Genomic DNA, 23,644 nt, shown 5'->3' with positions numbered 1-23,644 from the left:
AGCTGGTCAAGCATCAGTGGTGGTATTCTACAGATTTGGACTGGTTCCCCTGAACCAGTAGCGGAAATAGCGGGTGGCCCTACCCACCTGCCCCGGTTCTATGGCATCCCATTTAGGCCCCTTTTTTTAGCCAAAGTGCATGCATGGAAGCCTGAGCGCATGCGCAGATAGGCACGCGCTCACATTTGTGAACCAGAAGGTAAGGTATTGTTTTTATATAGTATAAGATGCACCAGTGTATAAGATGCACCAAGATTTTTGAAGAGGCAAATTAAAAAAAAAGTTTTGCACTCTTCGCAAAAACGTTTTATGTCAAAAAAGGGGCATGCATAGCCTTTAGGAGGCTTGTTGGGTGCTCCTGGGGGCGCCCCCCCCAAACAAGTAAAAATGGCCCGTTTTCTGCTCATTTCTGTCCCCCAGCCCCCAGGAGCACTCTGGAAGCCTCCTAAAGGCTATGTATGGCCATTTTTGCAAAGGGGGCGGGGTTTCTGGAGGCCAAAAGTGCATCCCAAAATACGGTAAGTGAATACTACCCCTGTCGGAGCATGCCTTTCAGTTAAAAAAAGAGTTGCCAGTAACTCTTTTAATTGGACCCAATTGGCTTTATCAGATAATAGAAATAAGATAAAAAGATAGAAATGAGATAATCTTTTCTTGTGTGATTTTTGTTTTAAATAGAATAGATTGGATGAACTGAGTCGACGTCCTTATAGCAAAGGAACAGAAGGTAAGGATCCAATAGAAAGTCCAATAAAAGACTGATTATTATTGGCAATCATATTACTGGTGTGTGGGTTCTCTCTATAATTATGCATTCTAAATCATAATAAAATCAATCTGATTATTTTTTATTTGTGCATTTCATTGGTGTGATGAGATTCTTAAGTCCTTTGGTAGCTAACCTTTGATGAACGGAATTGCAAAAGCAATTTGATGGTTTCCAACAACATGTGTGCAAATACATTTAAATCAGTGAATTGCTTCTGCAAGTTAATCCAATAATAAACTAACTCCTCTTTTCAACCAGCTGTTCTAACTATACTTACCTATGAGCTTTTTTCCATCCTGTCTTCCCATCTCTTGTTGAATTAGCTCAAAATCCACTTGGTGCAAATTCACTGAGAGATCCACTATGCAGTCTTTATATTAAAGCTGGGCCTAAATGAAGATGTTATAATTTAAGATATATTCAACAGCGAGAACCTACACAGGAGGAGAAGGATTTAATACCAACGACCCTGAGAATGTATTACCTGAGGATGGATGCGTCCCGCCACCAGGTAATCTTACTTGACTTGGCTTCTTTTTACCTCGTACAATATCTTAAATTATCTCTTGCTTCGTTAATCTAAAGACTGCCTAGTTGATCTTTCCTTTATTTTCTATTTACCAAGGATCCTGTATCCCATTCTGAAGAAAAGCAGGTTTGGATTGTCCGAGTTCAAAAATGTGGAAATAGTGAATTCTTCCTCCCAGCAAGTTTTGGTGGAATGTGTTTAGCAGTTGTGGGTGTGAGAAGACCCATTTCTGTCAGTCCCCAAAAACCAAGACATGTAGAGTTACCGTATTTTTCAGAGTATAAGATGCACCGGAGAATAAGACACACCAAGATTTTGAAGAGGCAAATTTAAACAAAAAAGTTTTTGCACTCTGCAGACCTCCCAAAGACAGCCTGTTTTTCGTGAAAATGGACTCATTTTTAGTCAAAAAAAGGGCATGAATAGCCTTTAGGAGGCTTGTAGCATGCTCCTGGGGGCTGGGGGGGCAAAAACAAGCAAAAAAAACTGTGTTTTTTGCATTTTTGCCCTCCCCGGCCCCCAGGAGCATTCTACAAGTCTCCTAAAAGCTATGCACGGCCATTTTTGCAAAGGGGGCAGGATTTCAGGAGGCCAAAATGCTGTATTCAGCGTATAAAATGCACCCAGATTTTCACCCTCTTTTTGAAAAAGGGCGTCTTATACTCCGAAAATATAGTACTTCTAAGTAGTTTATTGTTGTTCACCTACAGACAGAATCTTGACAGACGTAAAACTATCTGCAATTACTATAGATAGATTCTGTGAACTGCTAGGGAGGGACCATCTTAGCTCTCTTCCTGCCTATCAGACATTCCAAGATCCATGACTTTGACCTCTGGGAGGCAATCTCCCTCCTCAGACTCCAAACTATGTTCCACCACAATTTCACATGTTGCTTCCTTTGTAGCTCAGACATCAATTACTTCCTTCTCCCCCTTTTTTGCATTTTTACATCGACCGATTCTATTCTATTTATATACCGCTGCTATCCACCTGTATTTATGGCAGTTAACATTAGTTGAAAGTCAAAAGAGCAAGTCTATGCTCGATGGTATTCTCTGACAAAAGAATTCTTGGAAGCTTCAGTGTTTGCATGATAGTTTTTAAATGCTCAATTCATAAAACTTGCCTCTACATAATACAATACAATACAATAGCAGAGTTGGAAGGGACCTTGAAGGTCTTCTAGTCCAACCCCCTGCCTAGGCAGGAAACCCTATACTGTTTCAGACAGATTGCTATCCAACATCTTCTTAAAGACTTGCAGTGTTGGGGCATTCACAACTTCTGGAGGCAAGCTGTTCCACTGATTATAAATGTTAGATATACTTTTTTGTCTTAAGGTCAGCATCTCTGCTTGTCATTTCTTTATAATGTTATGTGGATTTGGACACAAGTTATTTTTATATTCTGTTATGAAATCACTAGCGGTTGACTCTAATTCTTTCTCAGGTTTTACAAACTAATGGTTACTGATCTGAACTGCAGAAGCCTAGACAACCACAAGGTGGAACCAAAGAGACTCTTTGTGTCTCTTTGTCACCATCTAGTGGTTATGTAAATTTTGGCTGCCTTCAATGCTCCTACTCTAGTAATGAACCTGTACTTGCTGTTCCATAACATAAAAAAGTCTCAAACTTTTTAATTTAAATCTAAATTTTAACGGTAATTTAGTGAAAGCATGTCATCAGACAGATGGAGACTAAGACTTCCCCATTTTATTCTCTCTTTCTGTATCAGCTCTCCATATCACTGCATTAATCTTCTTTGTGGCACAGTGTGGCTGGGTGCAGGGAAAGAACACACGGACCGTTTTATTGTAGAATTTTGTAAAGTGGCTTTGATAACATTGTGCGTTGAAGCTTCATTGTTCCTCTCCTGCTATCTTTAATTTACAGAGAAGCATCTCCTTTATGGCCGCCCAGCAGTCTTTTTCGAACAAAGTACAGCCTCTTGCACCATCATGACTTGAAAGTGGCTACAGCGAAACATTCCAGATGCCTCTCTGGACATCTTACACTATTTCAAAACAGGTCAGTAAGCTTGCCTGTTCTCTGTTTCAGTAGCAGGGGGGGAAGAGGAGGTGTTGGTAGCATCCTCAGTGTCAGGTGTCCAAATAGCATCTGAAAGTAAATCAGCATCCAAGGCAAAAGTTTTCTCAAAGTTCTAATTTATTAAGATAGCCTTGTTGGCACATCTGTGAAAAACCGAATCTGAAAGCTTCCAGGTTTTCCCACCCAGTTGAAAGTTTAAGATCCTGCCCCAACACCCACAAGTCCATCACAGGGTCCAATCTTCCACTGCCACTAAGACAGAGTGCACCTATCCAGTTCCGGCCAGGTGCAGAGACAAAGGATGACCTTGAGTTTCTAAGAAGAATGTTATTATGGCTACATATCACCTAACTCCTTATAATTCCCCCCCCCCAATTTCCCACAATAGAAAATGAATAGTAGACAGTATGGCAGGCCAGAAGTCCAAAAAGAAGAGACAGCTTGCAGGCCTGACACTCAGCTTATTCAACTCTGTTCAGCACAGTCATCTTTCAATGTATGTAGTTTGCAGCTATATACATTTGAGGAATGAGGAAGAGGGTGGAGTGAACCAGTAACTGTTAAGATGATAGACTAGGACTGGGAGACCCTGGCCCAAGTCATCCTGAGTCACAAAAGCTCACGAGATTGCTTGGAACCTATCAGTCTCCTTCACAAGGGGATTGTTTTTAAGAAAAATTGAAGGAGGGCGTGCTAGATTTTCTCTTTTAACTCCTGGAAAGTAAAGGTAAAACATATGTATTTGCACTTGTTCAATTCAATTGACCAGAATAAAAGTTTAAACATTAAAATAAAACAAAACAGAATAAGACATAGTAATGCATTGCAAATAATGGTGAAATCCCTGAGTGGCCAAAGTCTGCCTAATTTACAGACAGTATAACAGAATTTAGTAGAATTCAGAAACTATCATGCTGATCTAACATGAGTACACAGAAGAGATCAGAATTTCCTTGGTCTTTTGTCAAGAAGGAGTCATGAATTTATAAGTCCTTATAGAGCAGGGGTGTCAAACTCAAGGCCTGCGGGCCGGATCCATCCTGCAGGGTGCTTAGATCTGGTCTGCAGAACCACCCTGGAAACAGCGAAGGGCCGGTCTGCCAGTGAAAACTGAGCTCTATTTTCACTGGCAGAGGGTTGCGGGAGGCCATTGCAGACAAAAATGGAGCTTGGGAGCCCATTTTCACTGGCTGAGCACTTGGGCCACCACAGGTGCCCCCAACACGAGTGAGGTCAACCTGGTCACGCCCTCCACATGCACACACACCACTGAGGTCAAACACAACCCTGATGCGACTCTCAATGAAATCGAGTTTGTTGACACCCTCGTTATAGACGGAACAGTATAATGGGATATGAGTTGTGGTTTCAATGGCCCCTTTGCCACAGCTAGTCCTGGTTTACTTAACACGTACGTCTGTCACAACATCTTGCTGTCAATCACATGATACTTGGGTTGCTTAGATCTTGCCTACAGGGCCGGCCTGGAAACAGCTAAGGACCAGTCCGCGGTGCCTCTGCTAGCGAAAACAGAGCTCTGCTTTGGCTGGCAGGGGGCTGCAGGAGGCCGTCCTGGCTGAAAATGGGGCATGGGGGACGCACACGCCCCCCGCGCTCCATTTTCACTGGCAGAGGGCTATCAAAACAAACTAAAAACAAAACAAAAGGAGAAATGTTTCCCCTTGTGCATCTGAGGATTCAAGGAGGGACAGGAGAGGAGAAAGCGGAAGAGGAAAGAAAAAGAAGGAAAGATGGGAAAGGAGAAAGGAAGGAAAAACAAAAAAGAGAGGAAGGAAGAAGAAAGAATGAAGAGGGAAGAAAAAAGAAAAGGAAGGAAGGAATATTATGATGAGAGTGAGGAGGGTCTCGGGAAGTCCTGCCTTAGCACTTGGCCACCACAGGAGCCCCTGACATGAGTCCCAAATCATGCCCCCCATGACCATTCCCACCCTGGCTACACCCCCTCAGCCCTCTGAGGTCAAACACAACCTGATGCAGCCCTCAATGAAATCAAGTTTGACACCTCTGCAGTATAGAATACAAGTATACAATATGAACACCAAAAAAAATAAAATACATGTTTCATATGTCACCTGTCTATCTTCTTCTTTGATGCAGGCGGAGACATCTGGTGTCCCAGACCAGGTGATCAATTGTGTAAGACCTGATTTGCGTATTTCTCCAAGCAACAGTCAGAGTTGTACTGCATACAGAGTGGATAGACAAATGTCTTACGGATTCCTGTTTCCTCCCCGTAAGCTGATGTGGGGACACCTATCATTTGTATATTTCTGGGGGTTGGCATAAAAATCAAGGGAAAGACCAAATCGGGAGCCAAACCACAAGCTTTGAGGACAAACCTCTGCCTAAATCTACAACCCAAGGATTCACCGACAAAACCGCGACGGACAAATGCGTGCCGACAAAACCGCGATGGACAAATGAGTGCCGTCAAAATCGCTAATTGATTTTTGACAATAGCACGCCGAGAAATGCACAATGACAAAATCGCGACAAAACCATAACCCTAACCCTAATTTTTATTTTATTTATTGTGCTTGTCAACGCGCTTTGTTTGTTGCAATTTTGTCGGCACGAATTTGTCAGCACGATTTTGACATCGCGTTTTAATCAGCGCTATTTGTCAGCAAGCATATGTCTATCGCGCAATTGTCGGGTCACGGCTACGAATATTCTCTATGTTCAAAAATCGAGCCAATGCAAAATAGATGTTGAACACAAAGAACGTGTTCCTTTTGGTTGCATTGTTTTTGAGACTCGAGAGGAATTCCGCTAATTCCATGTTTCTTTGGGGCAAAGAGGCAGGAAGTGGCTTCAGCCTGAATGATTTCTTCACATGCTGGAAACCTTTTATCAAAGATAATAAGGGATCTGGAGGCTAAACCATTATGATGAACGATTGAAGGAATTAGGTATATATAGTCTAGCAAAGAGTAGGACCAAAGGTGATATACAGCAGTCTTCTAACACTTAAGGGCTGTTACAGAGAAGAGGGAGGCCAGCCTATTTGTTCTGACCTAGGCTTCCTGAGACAATAAAAATAACATGCTTAGTCCCAAGGACCCTGTTTATTTAAACAGCTATGAATTATGTTCATTCACAGCCCATAATGATTCACAAAAAGTCTGTGACGAGTCCGACAGAAGTCTGCCACAGTCTTTCAGAGTAAGGCTGATAAGTATCCCCCCTTTATCGCCCTTGAAACGCTGCCAGAGACTTAATAGCCAATTAGTTTTGCAAGGCCAAACGGAGCACAGAGTCAAAACTGAGCTTCAGAGTTTAAACCGACCAGAATGAACAAAATTGCTTCCTGCAAAGGCTCACGTCTGTTTGCTCCTTTTATGTCTTATGGGACGGGCCAATCATCTCCAAGCCTTACTCCGGAGTCGCCCTTTTTGCCTTAATTATTCTTGCCTTCTGGAAGCTTTGCGCAGGCAGAGTGGGACATGCTCGCACTGTTCTTCTGCCTTGCTGATGTCAGACTCTGGAGCAGCACAGAACTCTCAGCCCTGGCCCCCTCTATGCCTCCGATGCTGAGCCCTCGTCCGAGCCTTCCCCAGTCTCCAGGACTGGCCCATATTCCTCCCCAACCTCCTCACTGTCCGACTCAGCTGCCAGCTCCACAGCCTCCAGCGGACCACAACACTATTCTCCAAAGCACCAAAGGGTAGGACAAGAAGCAATGGGTGGAAGATCATTAAAGAGAGATCCAACGTAGAACTAAGGAGAGATGTCTTGATAGTGGGAATAATTAAACCAGAAGTTGTGGGTGCTCCATCACTGGAATTTTTCAGGAAGAGACTGCTCGGCCATTTGTCCAGTATGGTATAAGGTCTCCTGCTTGAGCAGGGCATTGAACTACAAGACCTCCAAACCCTCTTCCAACCCAATTATTCTATGTTCTTCTAAGAATATGATCTCCACCAGTTCTTGGTTATTATGTAGAACTAGTTTTTACATGAACCCTGAAGTTTACTAGTGTAATTAATTCTGGCATGCCATAAAAACATCTTAGTTTGGTTTTTTTTAATTTTCAGAACTCAGTTCCTCGGTGGAAACAAAGTACGATGCTTTCCTGATAACAAATGTCATTCCTATGTATCCTGCTTTCAAAAGTAAGTACATTTTGAGGCAGAAGGGTATACAAATGTTGGTGAATAAATAAAAATAGTTTTAAATTTTGCTTTGGAGAAGCAGTGCTTGCTTTACACCTTGATGAGAGTTGAATTAGATTATTTTCAAACAACAATGGCCTCACAGAACTGGGTAGCCAGCCAAACAGCTATTTTAAACGGCTGGATGGGGAAGTTTTTTTTTAGCTTGGTAGAAACTTAGAAGCTTTGGTTTCAAGCTCTTTAAAGTGACAATAAAGTTTTCTCTTCTTTCCTTCCCTTCCTTCCCTCTCTCCTCTATTCCTATTCTATTCTATTCTATTCTATTCTCATTGTGAAGTTCCTTAAAATATGAGGAGAATGAAAACCATCATCTACCTAACTTAAACAACTGAAATGCAATCACAAAGAGATCCAGTGGCATCAATGTTAGTATAGGTAATGCCGTAGGAAAACAATACTGGTCCAGCTCATCTTCTTTTTGTAGGAATAGAACAATGTGATATTTGTCCAGTCTGCACAGCAGTGCCACCCCTGAAAGGCTCTTTAGTTCTTTTGTTCGTGCTCCTCTTTGTTGGGAGTAGATCCCTGTCTTTAATATTGGGCCTAATTTAGAATACATAGCTAATATTCTGTGGTACTGATAGTCAGTTAAAATATTCATTTTTTCCATCTTAGAATCCTACTAACATTCAGTTTAGGTGGCCTCTTCCCATCTTCCCTTCTTTTTCTTTTTCTTTCCTCTTTCCTGCTCTCCTTTCCTGCCCCTTTTTGGATGCTCAGATGCAAAAGGGGAAACATTTCTCCTTTTGTTTTGCTTTTAGTTTGTTTTGCTAGCTTTCTGCCAGCGAAAACAGAGACCGTTTTCGGCCTAGACTGTCTCCTGGAGCCCTCTGCCAGCACAAACTGAGCCCCTCCCAAGATCCATTTTCATTGGCAGAGGCACTGTGGACTGGTCCGCTGTTTCCACGGCTGGCCCGCGAGCCAGAAGTAAACACCCTGTAGGCCAGATCCAGTCCACGGGCTTTGAGTTTGACACCCCTGGGTTAGAAGGTGGGTGCCCAAAGGATTGAATAAATGGCCCAATCTGGTTAGGACCTTTGTGGCTCTTTGAGTGTTTAAAGTTGCCGACCCCTGTTATATTCCAAAGGTGCTTTTCAAAAGGCAGCTGGACTTCCTTGGTTTTTTTTCCCTTTGAAAATGTTCGCTTCTCATCTAAGCACATTTGGGGCAATGATGACCTTGAGAATCTCCATAGACATTCAGTCCTTCATTCTCTTTAACAGAAGCAGGAGTCCTCGTTTTAATTCTAGCTACTTGGTGGACTTTAGCTTCTGTCCTTCCTGTAAGTGCTGACATGAATGGCATGCTCTGGATCCCATCGATTAAACAACATCATCTGATAGGACTTGGGAAGTGGAGCTTCCTCTGTCCGAGTGTCTGTCCTCTGGAAAAGCATCCCACCCACTGCAGAGATCCCTCTGATCCCTTCCCAGGGATGGTCTTGAAGGCATGGTGGTCTTGCTAGGTGGGTGGCAGGCCATTTATGGACTATGTAATTAGGATGAATGTTTTATTGGCCTTCCAGATGTTCTTTTTTTGTTTTTTTTCCACGTTTTTATTAGTGTAACTGCCTGGCATTGTTATGGAATTATGGTGTGTGGGTGAGTTATAAATCTAATTGTCAGGGTTCCAAGTAACACCCCCACAAAGAAGACTCCAAGGTTTGAAGTTCCTCAATGTTCCATTTTATTAGAGATGTCATATTGGCACATCTGGAAAAACCCGAATCTGAAAGCTTCCAGGTTTCCCCCACCCAAATCAAAGTCCAGGTCCCTGCCCAGCACCCACATGTCCATCACATGGTCCAATCAGGCACTGTCCCAACTGGAGATGCTCCCAGTCCTACCACTCCAGGTGCAGTGTGTCAGTGTTTGTTGCATAAATTCCAATCCAGAAGGACACATTGATGCAGCTGGATTCATTAACTTCTTTATATACATAAGAATAGATGGATAAATGTACAATACCAACAAGTGGTTCTTCCAAGTAAATACAAGGCAGGAGAGTTACAGGCAAACACAAGCAGTTAGCTTCATTTCAGCAGACAAGCGCAGACAGACTGCTAGTTTACTTCTCAGAGCAGCAGACTGCTTAAGTTTCTGTTTCAATTCTCTGTACAGACTCAGATCTGTTTAAGCTCCCATTGGCTGACTTAGTTGTTATGCCTATTCATTGGCTGACCTTGTTCCCGTGTCTCTCCCAGTCATGAATATTTTAACACAGACAAGATGTTCTTGACTCTCTGAGAAAGAAATGATATTTTGGCTATATATCTTCCATACTCCATATAATCCCCCCTCCCAATTTCCCACAGCAATAAATGTGGCAGGCCCGCAGGCCGAATGCAAAGATGGCTCCCAGGCTGACACTAATGAAATAAATTGTGGGCTTATTACTAGTATTTCTATGTCGTCCTTCAGAACATCTCCGACTTTATGCAAAAACTAGGTTTTCTGCTGTGCGTAATGCTTTTTCTGGTAGTTTTTAGGATAATCTTGCCTGCTTTTTTTTTTTTTTTTGTACATCTACAGAGGTGTGGAATTCTTTCCAAAGGATTTTGGTGAAGAGATACGCCATAGAACGGAATGGAGTCAATGTGGTTAGCGGACCAATCTTTGACTATGACTTTGATGGTTTGCATGACACCCCGGACAAAATCAAAACTGTAAGGACCCACTACTATTAAACAAGCATACATAGAATAAAATGAACAATCCCTAAGAGGAAAGGAAATGAGTATATAAACCAGCAGCAAGGACAAGGAGCGATGGATGGAAAATAATCAAGGAGAGAAGCAACCTAGCACCGAGGAGAACTTGACATGTCTTTGAATATTAATAGCTTGGGTTGGTAGTTATACTGTTGGTTTGAGCTCCAAGCGTGGTGATTTGGTTGCAATCTAAAGCGCACTGACGATGTCTCCTCGAATGGGGACAAACGTTTGCAACCAAATCGCCAAGCTCAGAGCTGAAACCAACAACATAAGAAGAATTTTCCTGTCAGTTAGAACAATAATCAGTGGAACGGCTTGCCTTCCGAAACTGTCGCTGAGCCAACATTGGAAGTTGTTAAAAAAGAGATTGGACAGCCATTTGTCTGAAACGATATAGTTTGAGTTGAGTTTGAGTTTTATTTCATTTGTATTCCGCCCTTTTCCCTGAAGGGACTCAGGGCGGCTCACAACTCAAGGGAAGGGGGATACAGACAGTTAACAACAAACACAGAAACAATACATAGTTAAAACGCAAACAATCATACCATTCGAGATAGGGGCAATGATTCTTTAGCCCCAGGCCTGTCAGAACAGCCAGGTTTTAAGGGCTATGCGGAAGGCCTGGAGGGTGGTAAGGGTGCGAATCTCCACAGGGAGTTCGTTCCAGAGGGTCGGAGCCAGCCACAGAGAAGGCTCTCCTCCGGGGTAGTCGCCAGTCGACACTGGCCGGCGGATGGAATTCGGAGGAGGCCTAATCTGTGGGATCTAATCGGTCTATTGGAGGTAATTGGCAGCAGGCGGTCTCTCAAGTACCCAAGTCCAATACCATGAAGGGCTTTATAAGTGACGACTAGCGATATAGGGCTTCCTGCCTAAGCAGGAGATTGGACTAGAAGACCTCCAAGGTCCCTTCCAACTCTTGTTACTCTGTTAGAAAGAGTGAAGTAAAGCAAAAGAACTTGTAATTAAAATGGTATCCAGGTTCACCTGATTGTTATTCATTTATTTATTAAGAAAGTTTGTATGGCCATCAACTTACACTTGGGTGATTTTGGGTGGCTTACATTTTTTTTAAAAAAATCCACCATATAGAAATTATTAAAAACTCCCACCTCACCAACCCGCAATCAAAGCAGACATTTTGTAAATTTGGAGAGGAAAACAACATTTTCAAAGTTCACCCAGCTGTTCAAGAATTATTTTTTCCAAAGGGAGAAATAATGGGACTTTCTGATTAACAGTACATATACTTTTCTCAAAATTGGCTAAATCAGGCATGTCTGAAATCCAGTCTTTTGTATCTGGAATTATTGGCATTGGAAATAAGTTTTAACACAACCCAGACCCCCCTCATCTATCTGGCCCAACCTTGTCAGTACTAACTGGCAACCTTCTCCCCATGAGTTGTTAATCCATGCTACAGAAGGTTTGGCCTAAGAAACTGCAATTTTTTTTGTATCTGTTCCTAAACCCTGTGATTTATCCAGAAACTTTATTTGGCTAAATTCCCTGAAATCCTTTTTTTACTTGCAGCTATAGAAAGGATAGGGTGGGTCAGTGATGATGAGCTTGTCAATCAGAAAGGTTGGCAGTTCGGTGATTCAAATCCCTAGGGCTGCGTAACAGAATGCGTGACCCGTCAAACCCGCGGTCCACAAAAGCGCGGTCGACGAAAGCGCGTATGTGACGTCATCACAGCGCGACGAAAAAGATCGAAAAATTGAAATAAAAAATAAAATTACAGCAAGCCGATTCACATAAGGTAAGGGTTAGCTTTAGGGTTAGGGTTAGAGTTAGGTTAAGGGTTAGGGTTAGGTTTAGAGCGTTAGCGTTACGTTTAGCGTTAGGTTAAGGGTTAGCATTAGGTTTTTCGTTAGGTTAAGGGTTAGGTTTAGGGTTAGGTTTAGGGTTAGGTTAAGGGTTAGGTTTAGGGTTAGGTTTAGGGTTAGGTTTAGGGTTAGGTTTAGGGTTAGGTTTGGGGGGGTTAGGGTAAGGTTTTTCGCTTTATTTTTACATTTTTCTATCTTTTTCGTCGCGCTGTGATGACGTCACATACGAGCTTTCGTCGACCGCGCTTTTGTCTACCGCGCTTTTGTGGTGGAACCACAGAATGAGCTACCCGTTACTAGTCCCAGCTTCTGCCAACCTAGCAGTTCGAAAGCATGTAAAAATGCAAGTAGAAAAATAGGAACCACCTTTGGTGGGAAGGTAACAGCGTTCCGTGCGCCTTTGGCATTTAGTCATGCCGGCCATATGGTCACTGAGAGGTCTTTGGACAACGCTGGCTCTTTGGCTTTGAAACAGAGATAAACACCGCCCCACTAAAGTCGGGAATGACTAGCACATATGTGCAACCTTTTATAGAAAGGATATTTAAGTATTTTCTTACAATAGTTGGCTGTTAATATTTTACTTTTTCTCTTTGTAAAAATAAACCAAAAATCACCTTTATAGAGATGAAGAGTAATGCATGCCGTGATGGGGCTATTTTGTCCCTCTCTTTATGATCTGCTAGGTAAGGATTTCTTTTGTCCAAAAGACAGTTGGAATAATTGATTTCAGGTGTGTCCAAACTTGACTGTTTTAAAACTTGCGAACTTCAACTCCCAGAATTCCCCAGGCAGCAATGCATTGCTACCTGGGGAATTCTGAGAGTTGAAATCCAAAAGTCTTAAAGTTGCCAAGTTTGGAAAACCTTCATTGATTTAAAACTAATAAATCAATGGTAGATCATTTTCTCAGAACCTATGCTTCTCCTTTATCATTTGTAAAAGATGAAAAACCTTTTATCTTCTAGGTATGTGGAAGGAAGTTCGATCCCAGTTCCAACTCACTACTACAGCATCATCACAAGTTGTTTAGACTTCACTCAGCCTGCTGACAAGTGTGACGGGCCTCTTTCAGTTTTGGCATATATTTTCCCGCACAGGCCTGACAATGATGAAAGCTGCAATGTAAGTTCCAACTTATTCCTGTTGAATGGTGCTGGGCACCAAAGGGCCAACATCAGACCCAATGGTCTTCATGTTAAACAGTTGCAGAATTAAAATCAATCCAAAGGTGGTGGAAAAGACCAAAGAGGCGAGATGGCTACATAACAGAACCTGTTCAAAAGGATTGATGATGTTCTCCTGGCTTTTTTGATAGCCCACTGATGGTCAAATATGGCCTTAGGTTTTGCCTCAGTAAACACTCTCCAAGTACAGGAGGATCAGAAGAACCTCATCTAACAAAATGAAATTCAATGGTGGGAAAAATAAGGCTATACTGGGAAGCAAGGAAAACCTAATGCACAGGTACAGAATAGGTCAGTGATGGCGAACCTTTCCGGCACCAAACTGCAACATGTGTGCATGTGCATGTGTGTGCACCAGAGCATTGGAAACCCAAAGCCCAGCTGGCTGGCGTGTTCATGCCTATTTTTCTGGCTGGGTTTTTTGGCCGTTTTTAGACCATTTTTGGACCAAAAACAGCCTGAAAATGATCCCATAATGGCCTGAAAACAGCACAAAAAAAACGGCCTGAAAACAGCCCCCAAACAGCCTGTTTTTGGACCATTTGAGGCCATTTTCCAGCACTCTGGTGCCCGCAAAGACCAGTTGACCAGTGTGCATGTGCTTGGTGGAAACCAGAAGAGCAGCTGCCGACCGTGCACATGCCCATAGAGGGCACTTCATGCCAGCTCTGGCACACATGCCATAGGTTTGCCCTCATGGTACCTTTCTCAACAGTAGTAACTGTGAGAGGGATCTTGGAGTCCAACCATTTAAATATGAGCCAGCAGTGTGCAGCAGCTGCCAGAAAAGCCAACACAGTTCTAGGCTGCATAAACAGAGGGATAGAATCAAGACGACATGAAGTGTTAATACCACTTTATAATGCCTTGGTAAGGCCACACTTGGAATACGGCATTCAGTTTTGGTCGCCACGATGTGAAAAAAGATGTGGAGACTCTAGGAAGAGTGCAGAGAAGAGCAACAAAGATAATTAGGGAAGTGGAAGCTTAACATACAAAGAACAGTTGCAGAATAGGGTATTGCCTCGCATAATAATGGAATGGTCTCAGTTGTGGTTGTAAATCAAGAAATACCTGTAATTAGTAAACATTATTATTGATTATTGAAAAGTATAAAATATAATGTAGATTTGTTTTTCTTTTTTCTTTATTAGTTTATACCGTTTGGGGGTTATCACTTTAATTTTTTAAAATTTAATTAGCACCACGGGAGGGGGGGGCATTTTCACCTTCCCCAGGCTCTGGAGGCTTTCCTCAAGCCTCTGGGAGGGTGAAACTGCCTCCCCTGGACTCTGGAGGCCCTCTGGAGACTGGAAACTACCCTGTTTCCGGTCCAAAATTTCCGGAGACCCGTTTTTCCTTCCTTGAGCCTCCGTGCAGGCCCTGCCCTTACCTCGCTTCCAAAACAGACCACTTGGAGGCTCCTGGGAGGGGAGGGGCTGGGTGGGCAGGGCCAGCCAGGAGTGGGATTTCAGCAATGGGTCCTCTGCCTGGTTGTTGAGTGGGCGTGGGCATGTTGGGCATCGCCTAGTTGGCCTCCTGCACCACAGCGGGGGGCGGGGGGCATTTTCACCTTTCCCAGGCTCTGGAGGCATTTCCGGACTTCCAGAACTTCTAAGAAGCCCATTTTTCCCCAACCCGAAGTCTCCCCACAGCCCCTGCACTTATCTCGCATCCAAAACGGGCCGCGTGGAGACTCCTGGGAGGGGAGGGATGAGTGGGGTGGGGCCAGCCAGGGATGGGATTTGGACATTCTCTGAATGGCCATAACGTTAGGTGTTCTGACCCCCCCCCCCTTTGATGGCTCATTAACAAACGCAGGCAAATAACTTAAAATAACTTTTCTTTATCAGTTTTCAGTTCAAACTGGCTTCAAGCCCAGAAAATAACATAAACATAAATCTCTGATAAGAATTCAAAACAAACGCTTACAAGCAATATGCACTTCTTCCGAAGTCTTCACGGAACAGTTTACATGAAACACCAAAGCACTTGTCCAAGTGTAGCAGGCATAAATCACGATTAGTAATCAACAATCTTTTACCAAACACGAAGGAACGTATGTTGACTCCAGCGACTGGGGCGTGGCAGCAACTGTCCTTTTATCTCCAAACCTCCTCCACAAGCCCCAGCTGCATACTGAATTTTGTATCCTGAAAAAGCTCTCAGCAGAACTGCTGAATCACCACACTGAATTTTATATCCTGAAAAAGCTCTCAGCATAACTGCTGAGTCACAACAGTTAGGTATGGGTTCTTCCGAACCCGGGTGAACCCGTAGCAGCCCACCCCTGATTTAAACATACTATTGCTGTTTATTGTGTCTGTTAAGAATATTATATAAACTTTATTCATTAAAAATGAAACTCAGCCAACTGAACATTCAAAAATGCATCACAAATACCAGTGACTGGTGCTGATGGTTGATACGGGTTACTGGCAGCATCCTAGGGATCAACCAAGTACCTTCTTAAAATATACGCTGTTCCGAGCAGTGCAGTTTTTTGCGGTTCCACTGGTGTTATTGCAGGAAGCTGCAATTTGTTGATGTATCTTGTAAAATTCCTGGACGTGGTGCCAAGTGCCTCAATGACAATGGGTATCACTGCTTCATCCATAGTCGTTAAGCTGTTAAGATCATTATTGTTGTTGTTATTGTTATTATTATTTCTTATTTTCTCCCTTCCAGAATTCTTCTGAAGATGAATCCCGGTGGGTCGAAGAGCTTTTGAAAATGCACACAGCGAGAATACGGGATATCGAACAACTTACCGGCTTAGATTTCTATCGGAAGACCAGTCAAAGCTACTCAGAAATCCTTTCTTTAAAAACATACCTGCATACATTTGAAAGTGAAATTTAACTTTCTCTTAAAAATTCAGCCCACCCATCCTCTCATGAAGTGCTGTATATTTTTATATTATATTTATTAATTTGAAACAGGACATTAAAATTATTAGTGTATTTTTAATCTTGCAACAAATCTTTAAAAAGTATTAAATCGGTGTCTGTTGTGTTTTGAATCTTTAATGTAAAGCATATGTTGTTGTTTTTTTAAAGAGCTCCTGATGTGCAGCAGCTTAAAAGACTCTCTTGGTTCAAAGCTTCTTAAAATGGTACAGAAGAATCACTTACTTAGGTTGAGGAAATGTAACTTTTATTGCATTCCCTTGTGCCGTGCTTCCCCCCCACCCCCAGTCCTGTATTGTGTATTATACATGTAAAATGACAATGATTGTTAACTATGTGATAGACATATTTAAGCTTCATAGAGAATAGAAACTTAAATATAATAAAACCACACATTTAGGGTTTTTTTCATTTGGTGTTCCTTTCGCAATGGCAAACTATTTCCCCTCTTGTTTTCAGGTTGATCCTCCGTAGCACAAGCATGGTATCATTTACTGAATGACCCTCAAATTATACTGATTTTAAACCTAGGAGGCTGAAAATAGTCACCAACTTACAACCGTCATTGAGACTGGAATTACTGTTGTAAGTCATGTTGGTTGTTAAGCGAGTCACCACAGGATCATGATCAATTTTATGACCTTTTTTTGGTGGTTAATTAATCATTAAAAGAATCCATTATACCTAACAGGTGCATTTTTTTTTTTTTTTGCTGGAACTGGAAAGTAAATGCTGGTTTCTAGCAAGAAACGGCAAAAATTGCAGTCATGTGACCACAGGGCTGTGCAAATGCAGACAGATTGTCAAGGGCAGGAGTCTCCAACCTTGGCAGCTTTACGAGATGTGGACTTCAAATCCCAGAATTCCTCAAATAGGATGCGCTGGCTGAGGAATTCTGGGAGTTGGAGTCCATAAGTTGTAAAGTTGCCAAGGTTGGAGACCCCTGGTCAAGAGGACAAAAATGTAATCACATGATGGGAGGTGGCCATCGTAACTTTAAAACCAGGTTCTAAGTAGCGCTGGAGAGGTCCATTTCGACTTCAAAAGATTGCAAGTTGAGTACTACTTGTATCTATATGAAGAAGTGTTCTTTTTTGACAGCTTCTGACCTCCTCTCCACCCAGTGGTGGGTTCCTACTGGTTCGGCTCGGTTCAGCCAAACCGGTAGTGGTTTTGGTGGCCTGGGTCGCTGGAACCGGCAGTGACCGAGGACTGCCATGCCTCTGAACTGGTTCTCCTGGCAGCGCCATCTTGTTTTTGGCTTCTGCCTTTGCACAGAACAATTTTTATTCTACTGCACATGTGCGCACAGTGCACATCAAGTGTGCATGAATGAAGCACCCATGAGTGAACCAGCAAAAGTGGCTGCCAGAACCCACCCCTGACCCCACCCCATTCTTGTCAGGAGCATGATTTCTTTAAGGTGATTCTGGACCGAAAGATGATGTCACTGTTGCCTGGGGAATGCCTGTGAGGGCTCCTTAACATCTGATTTCACTATGTGGATGGGTGGAACCTAAGGATGAAAAAGTACAGCTATTAGGCCTCAATCCTTTGGAAAAGCAAATTTCTTTTTCCTAATCAGGCAGTTTGACCTGGTGGGATTTGGCAAGTTTTGCATCATTCTGCCAGTTGTGGCCCTTGGCATCACCAACCTCCTGTTGAATACTAGCGCGGGAATAAAGTACCTCTCTTCTGATTGGTTCCCGGGCGGAGCCGGTTCAAACCTTGCCCCGATTGGTCGAGCTACTCGACGCCCCATTGGCTCCTCGTTCAAACCCGGGGGTATAAATGTTTGGCGCGAACCACGCCACGTTGAATCGTAGTTACTATGCTTGAATAAAGGTTACTGCTTTGCTACACTTCTTGTCGCGTCCTCTTCCTTCGCTCCAAGATGCAAAACTGGCGACGAAGGTGGGATAAGATTCCCGCGACCACGGAGAAGAACAGGCCAGCTTGCCACCGCATCTGAAGCAGCACGAACCCGCTCCTCAGGCTGAGTACTCCGGCAGCGAACGCAAAATTTTCTTTGCCGTCTTCTTCCCTCTCTGGCTTCATACCACAATGGCATCATCGCTTCCTCCTTTTGCGCCGTTTGGATCTGCCGGAGAATCATGGGACGGTTTCATGGAGCGTTTCGAGTGTTATCTAATCGCGTCGAAGAACCGGGCACAGACCGACGAGGAGAAATGCAGTTTCTTCTTGTCCTGCTGTGAGCCTTCCATGTTTGCCTCTGCGAGAGCTCTGGCCGCCCCGAGGCCAGCATACAAACTTGGGTGGGATGAGCTGATGTCCAGGTTGAGGGACCATTACGCCCCCTCACCTTCTCTGATCGCACGTCGTTTTACTTTCCGCCGCCGAGTGCAGAAGCCCAACGAATCCATCAGCCAGTTTCTAGAGGCTTTGCGCACAGTGGCTGCTCAGTGCGATTTTGCAGACCTGGAGGAGAACCTCGTGGAGCAGTTTGTATGCGGGGTCCGCGACGTGCAATTGCGCAGCCGTATGCTCCGGAACCACAAAATTACCTTGGTGCAAGCCGTGGAGACCGCACGAGCAGCAGAGCTCTCCGAACAATCCACGGCCGACATTGAACGCCTCCAGCTGAAAACCCCCGCGCAAACCGCTGCAGCGCCTTCCACCCAGACGAACCTCGTCGACGACCCCTCTCCTTCGGAAGATGAGGAGGAGGAAACCGTCGGACAAATGAGGATGCAACCAAAGCGGAGGCCACACCAGCAACCACCGACGCCCGCTCAGCCAGTCTCAACGCTCCTTGCCGCGGCTGCGGCGGCCGCCATAGCCGCGCATCCTGCCCGTTTCGTTCCGCCGTCTGCCGCCGTTGTCGAGGAGAAGGACACCTCGCTAGGGTCTGCCGGGCTCTTGTGCCAGCCCCATCGTTCATGCAGCCCAGCGACCAGCGCCAGGCACTGCAAGGCCGCCAACAACCACGTTCTGCGAGGCGAGCTGAGGACTGCCATTCAACCTACCAGCTCTCCAGCGCCGACTGTGTGGTCTACCAGGCTTCTCATGTTCCCGCCGGCCATCGCAAAATTAGCGCCGCCGTTCGTCTCGAAGGTCAGCTTTGCCGAATGGAGGTGGACTCTGGGTCTTCCCGTTCCCTTCTATCTTGGGCTTTGTTTTCCCGCCTTTGCCCCAGGGTTCCCCAGAGTAAATTGCGCCCGCTGGGGTTTCCCTTCTAGATTACCAGGGAAATGGGATTCCCACGGCAGGAATATTCCACATCCGGGTGGAATACGGAAATTTTAAAGGAAAACTTCCAGTTTTAATTGTTAGGAATGACCTGCCCGCTCTCCTTGGGTTGGATGGTTCCCCGCCTTGGGTCTTACCATAGAAGGAGTGCACAGGGTAGTTCCCCGCACCGTAGATAGTGTTTTAGACGAGTTTGCAGATGTGTTCGATGGGAGATTGGGCTGTTATAAGGGCACCCCCATTTCCCTTTGCCTCGATCCCCAGGTCGCGCCCATTAGGCTGAAGGCACGCAGGGTCCCCCTTCGCATTGAGAGCAAAGGTAGACGCTGAACTTGATAAGCTTATAGAGCAGGGGGTAATCGAGCCCGTAGATCACGCCCGTTGGGAACACTCCCATAGTCCTCCCCGGTCAAGCCCGACGGATCGGTGAGGATATGTGCCGACTATAAGTCGACCATCAATTTGGCCCTGCAGGCAAATCCATATCCCGTTCCGTAGTGCAACATCTACTCCACTTCCTTAGGGCAAGGCCGTATTTTCGCCAAGCTAGATATGGCACAGGCCTACCAGCAGCTCCCCGTAGATGATGATGCGGCTGCTGCCAGACCATTGTCACCCACCGCGGGGCTTTCCGTTGCCGCCGCCTCCAATTCGGCGTTTCGGTTGCCCCGGGGATTTTTCAGAGCCTCATGGAGCGGTTGCTCCACGGGCTCCCTGGCGTCGTTCCTTATTTGACGACGTCCTGGTCGCAGCCCCTAGCCACTCGGAACTCCTGAAAACACTGCGGGAGGTTCTTATACGTTTTTAGGGAGGCAGGACTGAAATTAAAGCGCAGCAAATGCGAAATTGCTGTTCCCCAAGTAGAATTTTTGGGATTTCTTATCGATGCACAAGGCATCCACCCCACTCCCTCTAAAGTGGCCGCTATCAAAAACGCACCAGCACCCACTTCTAGGGCGGAATTGCAGGCGTTCCTGGGGCTTTTAAACTTTTATGCCCCTTTTATTCCCCACAAGGCGTCGCTAGCCGAGCCGCTACACCGACTGCTTGATCGGTCAGCGGCCTGGAAATGGGGTAGCCGTGAAGCGCACGCGTTCGCGGCTATAAAAAATATTTTAACTTCGTCGGCAGTCCTAATTCAGTATAGTGATAGGATGCCCCTAGTCTTGACATGTGACGCCTCTCCCTATGGCATAGGGGCGGTCCTGAGCCATGCCCTCCCGAACGGCTCAGAGGCCCCCATAGCTTTCTATTCCCGGACACTTCTTCACGGAGCGGAACTACAGCCAAATTGATAAAGAAGCCTTGGCTGCAGTGTCCGGCGTTAAGCGATTCCATGACTACCTTTATGGTAGGAATTTTACCCTTGTCACGGATCATAAGCCGCTCCTGGGGCTACTGGCAGGCGACAAGCCAACCCCCCCCATTTTGTCTCCCCGCATGACACGCTGGACTGAGTTTCTAACGGCGTATTCGTATACGCTGTTATACCGTCCGGGTAAGCAGCTAGGGCACGCAGACGCCCTGAGCCGTTGCCCCTTGCCACAAACGGATACAGCCCACGTACCCTCTCTTTCTATTCTGTCCATTGCTGAATCCGACCTTCCCGTCTCTGCCGCGGATGTTGCAGCTTGTACAAAGGCTGACCCCGTCTTATCCCAAGTAGCTTCATGGGTTTTGAGGGGTTGGCCCGCGGAAAAGGTAGCGGAAGAATTCCGACCATTTAAAGCACGACAAGCCGAACTTGCCCTTCACGGGGGTTGTCTTGTTTGGGGGGACAGGGTAGTGATCCCCACAGCTCTGAGGGCACGAATCCTGCCCGCACTCCACAAAAACCACCCGGGCATAGCGCGAATGAAAGCCTTAGCCCGCAGCTATGTGTGGTGGCCCTTGCTAGACTCGGAAATTGCAGATTATGTAGGGCGTTGCAGGATATGCCAAAATTCTAGGCCGAATCCCCCTACAGCCGCCCCTCGGGAGTGGGAAATTCCTAGAGGCCCATGGTCCCCGTTTACACATTGACTTCGCCGGCCCCTTCCACGGCCGAACTTTCATGATAGTAGTCGATGCTTACTCCAAGTGGGTGGAGCTGGTAATCATGACCTCCACTACAGCAGAGAGTACAGTGAGGGCCCTTCGTAAGATGTTCGCCACACATGGGCTACCGGATGTGATAGTCTCAGATAATGGGCCTCAGTTTACTTCCACCACGTTCCAAGAATTCCTGGCCGAACAAGGAATTAGACACGCAGCCACAGCCCCTTATCACCCAGCTAGTAATGGCCGGGCGGAGCGCGCAGTTCGCTCAGCTAAAGAAGCCTTGGGCCCGCATGGACCAGGGCGACTGGCAGGAAAGAGTGGCGGCTTACCTCTTGAGCCAGCACTCTACACCCTGCCCAACGACTAATAAAAGTCCTGCGGAGCTCTTGATGGGAAGGAGATTGCGAACCCCCCTAGACAGGCTCCATCCACTTTAGCAGGGGATCTGCCGAGCAACCTGGGGGCCCTCCCTTCACACACGTTTAAGTTAGGGGATCCTGTATGGGCCCGCTCCTTTTCTGGGGATCACGGTGGGTCCCCGCAACCATCACAGCTCTGACTGGCCCCTGTTCCTTCAGGGTCGGCCTGGCCGACGGAACACAATGGAGGCGCCACCTGGACCAGTTAAGGCGACGCCTCCCCGCGGAAGTAGACGGCCCGAGCCTCTCAGACACTCGCTCTCAGCGTGAGCTACCCTCGATGACCTTTTCCCCAACGGACTGTCTCTATTCGGGGAATGGGAACAAGCCGATACGAACTTTGCGGACAGACGTGCCTCATCCGGCTTTTCCTTTCCCTCGAAGCCCTTATCGAGACTCTGATCTACACCCCAACCAGATTGCAGGGGGCACTGTCGGACACTCTGTTGCCACGGAGACGCCACCTTGACAAATGGACATTGGGCACGGGGCCCGGGGCCAGCACCATCTCTCGGGGCCGCGGCGCAGATTCACCGCCCCGCTACGGATACGCCTCCGCGGCGGTTCCCCCCTCGACGACAACCGCCGGGGAGTTACGAAGGTCGGGACGAGAACGCCACCGTCCCGCCTATTTACAAGACTATGTTTGCCCTTCCTAAGGGAACCTTTGACTAGGGGGAGGGGTGTTGAATACTAGCGCGGGAATAAAGTACCTCTCTTCTGATTGGTTCCCGGGCGGAGCCGGTTCAAACCTTGCCCGATTGGTCGAGCTACTCGACGCCCCATTGGCCTCCTCGTTCAAACCCGGGGGTATAAATGTTTGGCGCGAACCACGCCACGTTGAATCGTAGTTACTATGCTTGAATAAAGGTTACTGCTTTGCTACACTTCTTGTCGCGTCCTCTTCCTTCGCTCCAAGATGCAAAACCTCCCCCCCAAAACTTTTAAATAAACCCCATGTTCCAGATGTTTGCTCGCCTCTATTTTGTTGCACTGTCTGAAACTAAGCCTCGGATGGGCATGGTGAATTAGAGCAATTCAAGAATGCTCCCTCACATGCAGTGCTGCCGCTGGAGGTTTTCATTTAAAAAGTCTTAATATTTTCAAAGAACTTTGGTGACCTGAAGTTGTATGAACGTTTATTCCTAAAAAAGAAAAAAAGAATTTCAAGGAAGATCCTAGCAAAATGTTGCACTTGAGTTCTAAGAGGGAAGCTGCAAGAATCCAGCAATAGCACTTAGACTTATACCGCTTCACAGTGCTCTAAGCAGTCTACAGAGTCAACATATTGCCCCCTCATTTTACCGACCTCGGAAGGATGGACGGCTGAGTCAACCTTGAACCTGGTGAGATTTTGAACTGCCAAATTGCGGCAGCTGGTAGTCAGCAGAAGTAGCCTGCAGTACTGCACTTTAACCACTGCGGCACTGTGTAACCCTTTGAAGGATTCTGCAGAAATGACTTTCTGGGCAAAATAGCAAAGTTGCCTCGAAAATGTTCCTGCTGAAGACTCAGACTGATTTTTTAAATATGCATGCATGCATGCATGCATGCATGCATGCATACATACATACATACATACATACATACATACATACATAAGCAAAAGATCTGTGGTGAGCCTTTGCCTTAGGTTGCTCCTCAAACTTCTTTTTGTGTGAGAAATGCGTGACCGTCTACTGCCCATCTTAGTTCCAGATGATGATTAATGGCAAATTCACTCCATCTTTCTTAGTCTTTATTCTCCAACAAACATGCAAATCTTTGACCCCACTTGGCCCATGTTTTT

General features: G+C 45.6%; 1 protein-coding gene across 1 annotated transcript in view; it reads left to right on the top strand.

Moving 5' to 3' along the window:
* ENPP2 (ectonucleotide pyrophosphatase/phosphodiesterase 2) overlaps nt 1-16,869 on the top strand; it is a 68,828-nt gene extending 51,959 nt beyond the window's left edge. The window contains 9 exon segments of the mRNA XM_032223046.1: nt 677-727; nt 3,197-3,223; nt 3,226-3,264; nt 3,267-3,331; nt 5,471-5,606; nt 7,411-7,488; nt 10,080-10,213; nt 13,036-13,215; nt 15,966-16,869. Coding sequence (XP_032078937.1) covers nt 677-727; nt 3,197-3,223; nt 3,226-3,264; nt 3,267-3,331; nt 5,471-5,606; nt 7,411-7,488; nt 10,080-10,213; nt 13,036-13,215; nt 15,966-16,139 — 884 coding nt within the window. The 3' untranslated portion in view covers nt 16,140-16,869.
* Nucleotides 16,870-23,644: the final 6,775 nt, after the last annotated feature.

Source organism: Thamnophis elegans, chromosome 8 (genome assembly GCF_009769535.1).
Source record: "Thamnophis elegans isolate rThaEle1 chromosome 8, rThaEle1.pri, whole genome shotgun sequence".
Classification (NCBI taxonomy): Eukaryota; Metazoa; Chordata; class Lepidosauria; order Squamata; family Colubridae; genus Thamnophis; species Thamnophis elegans.
This window is presented reverse-complemented; position numbering and strand designations above follow the sequence as displayed.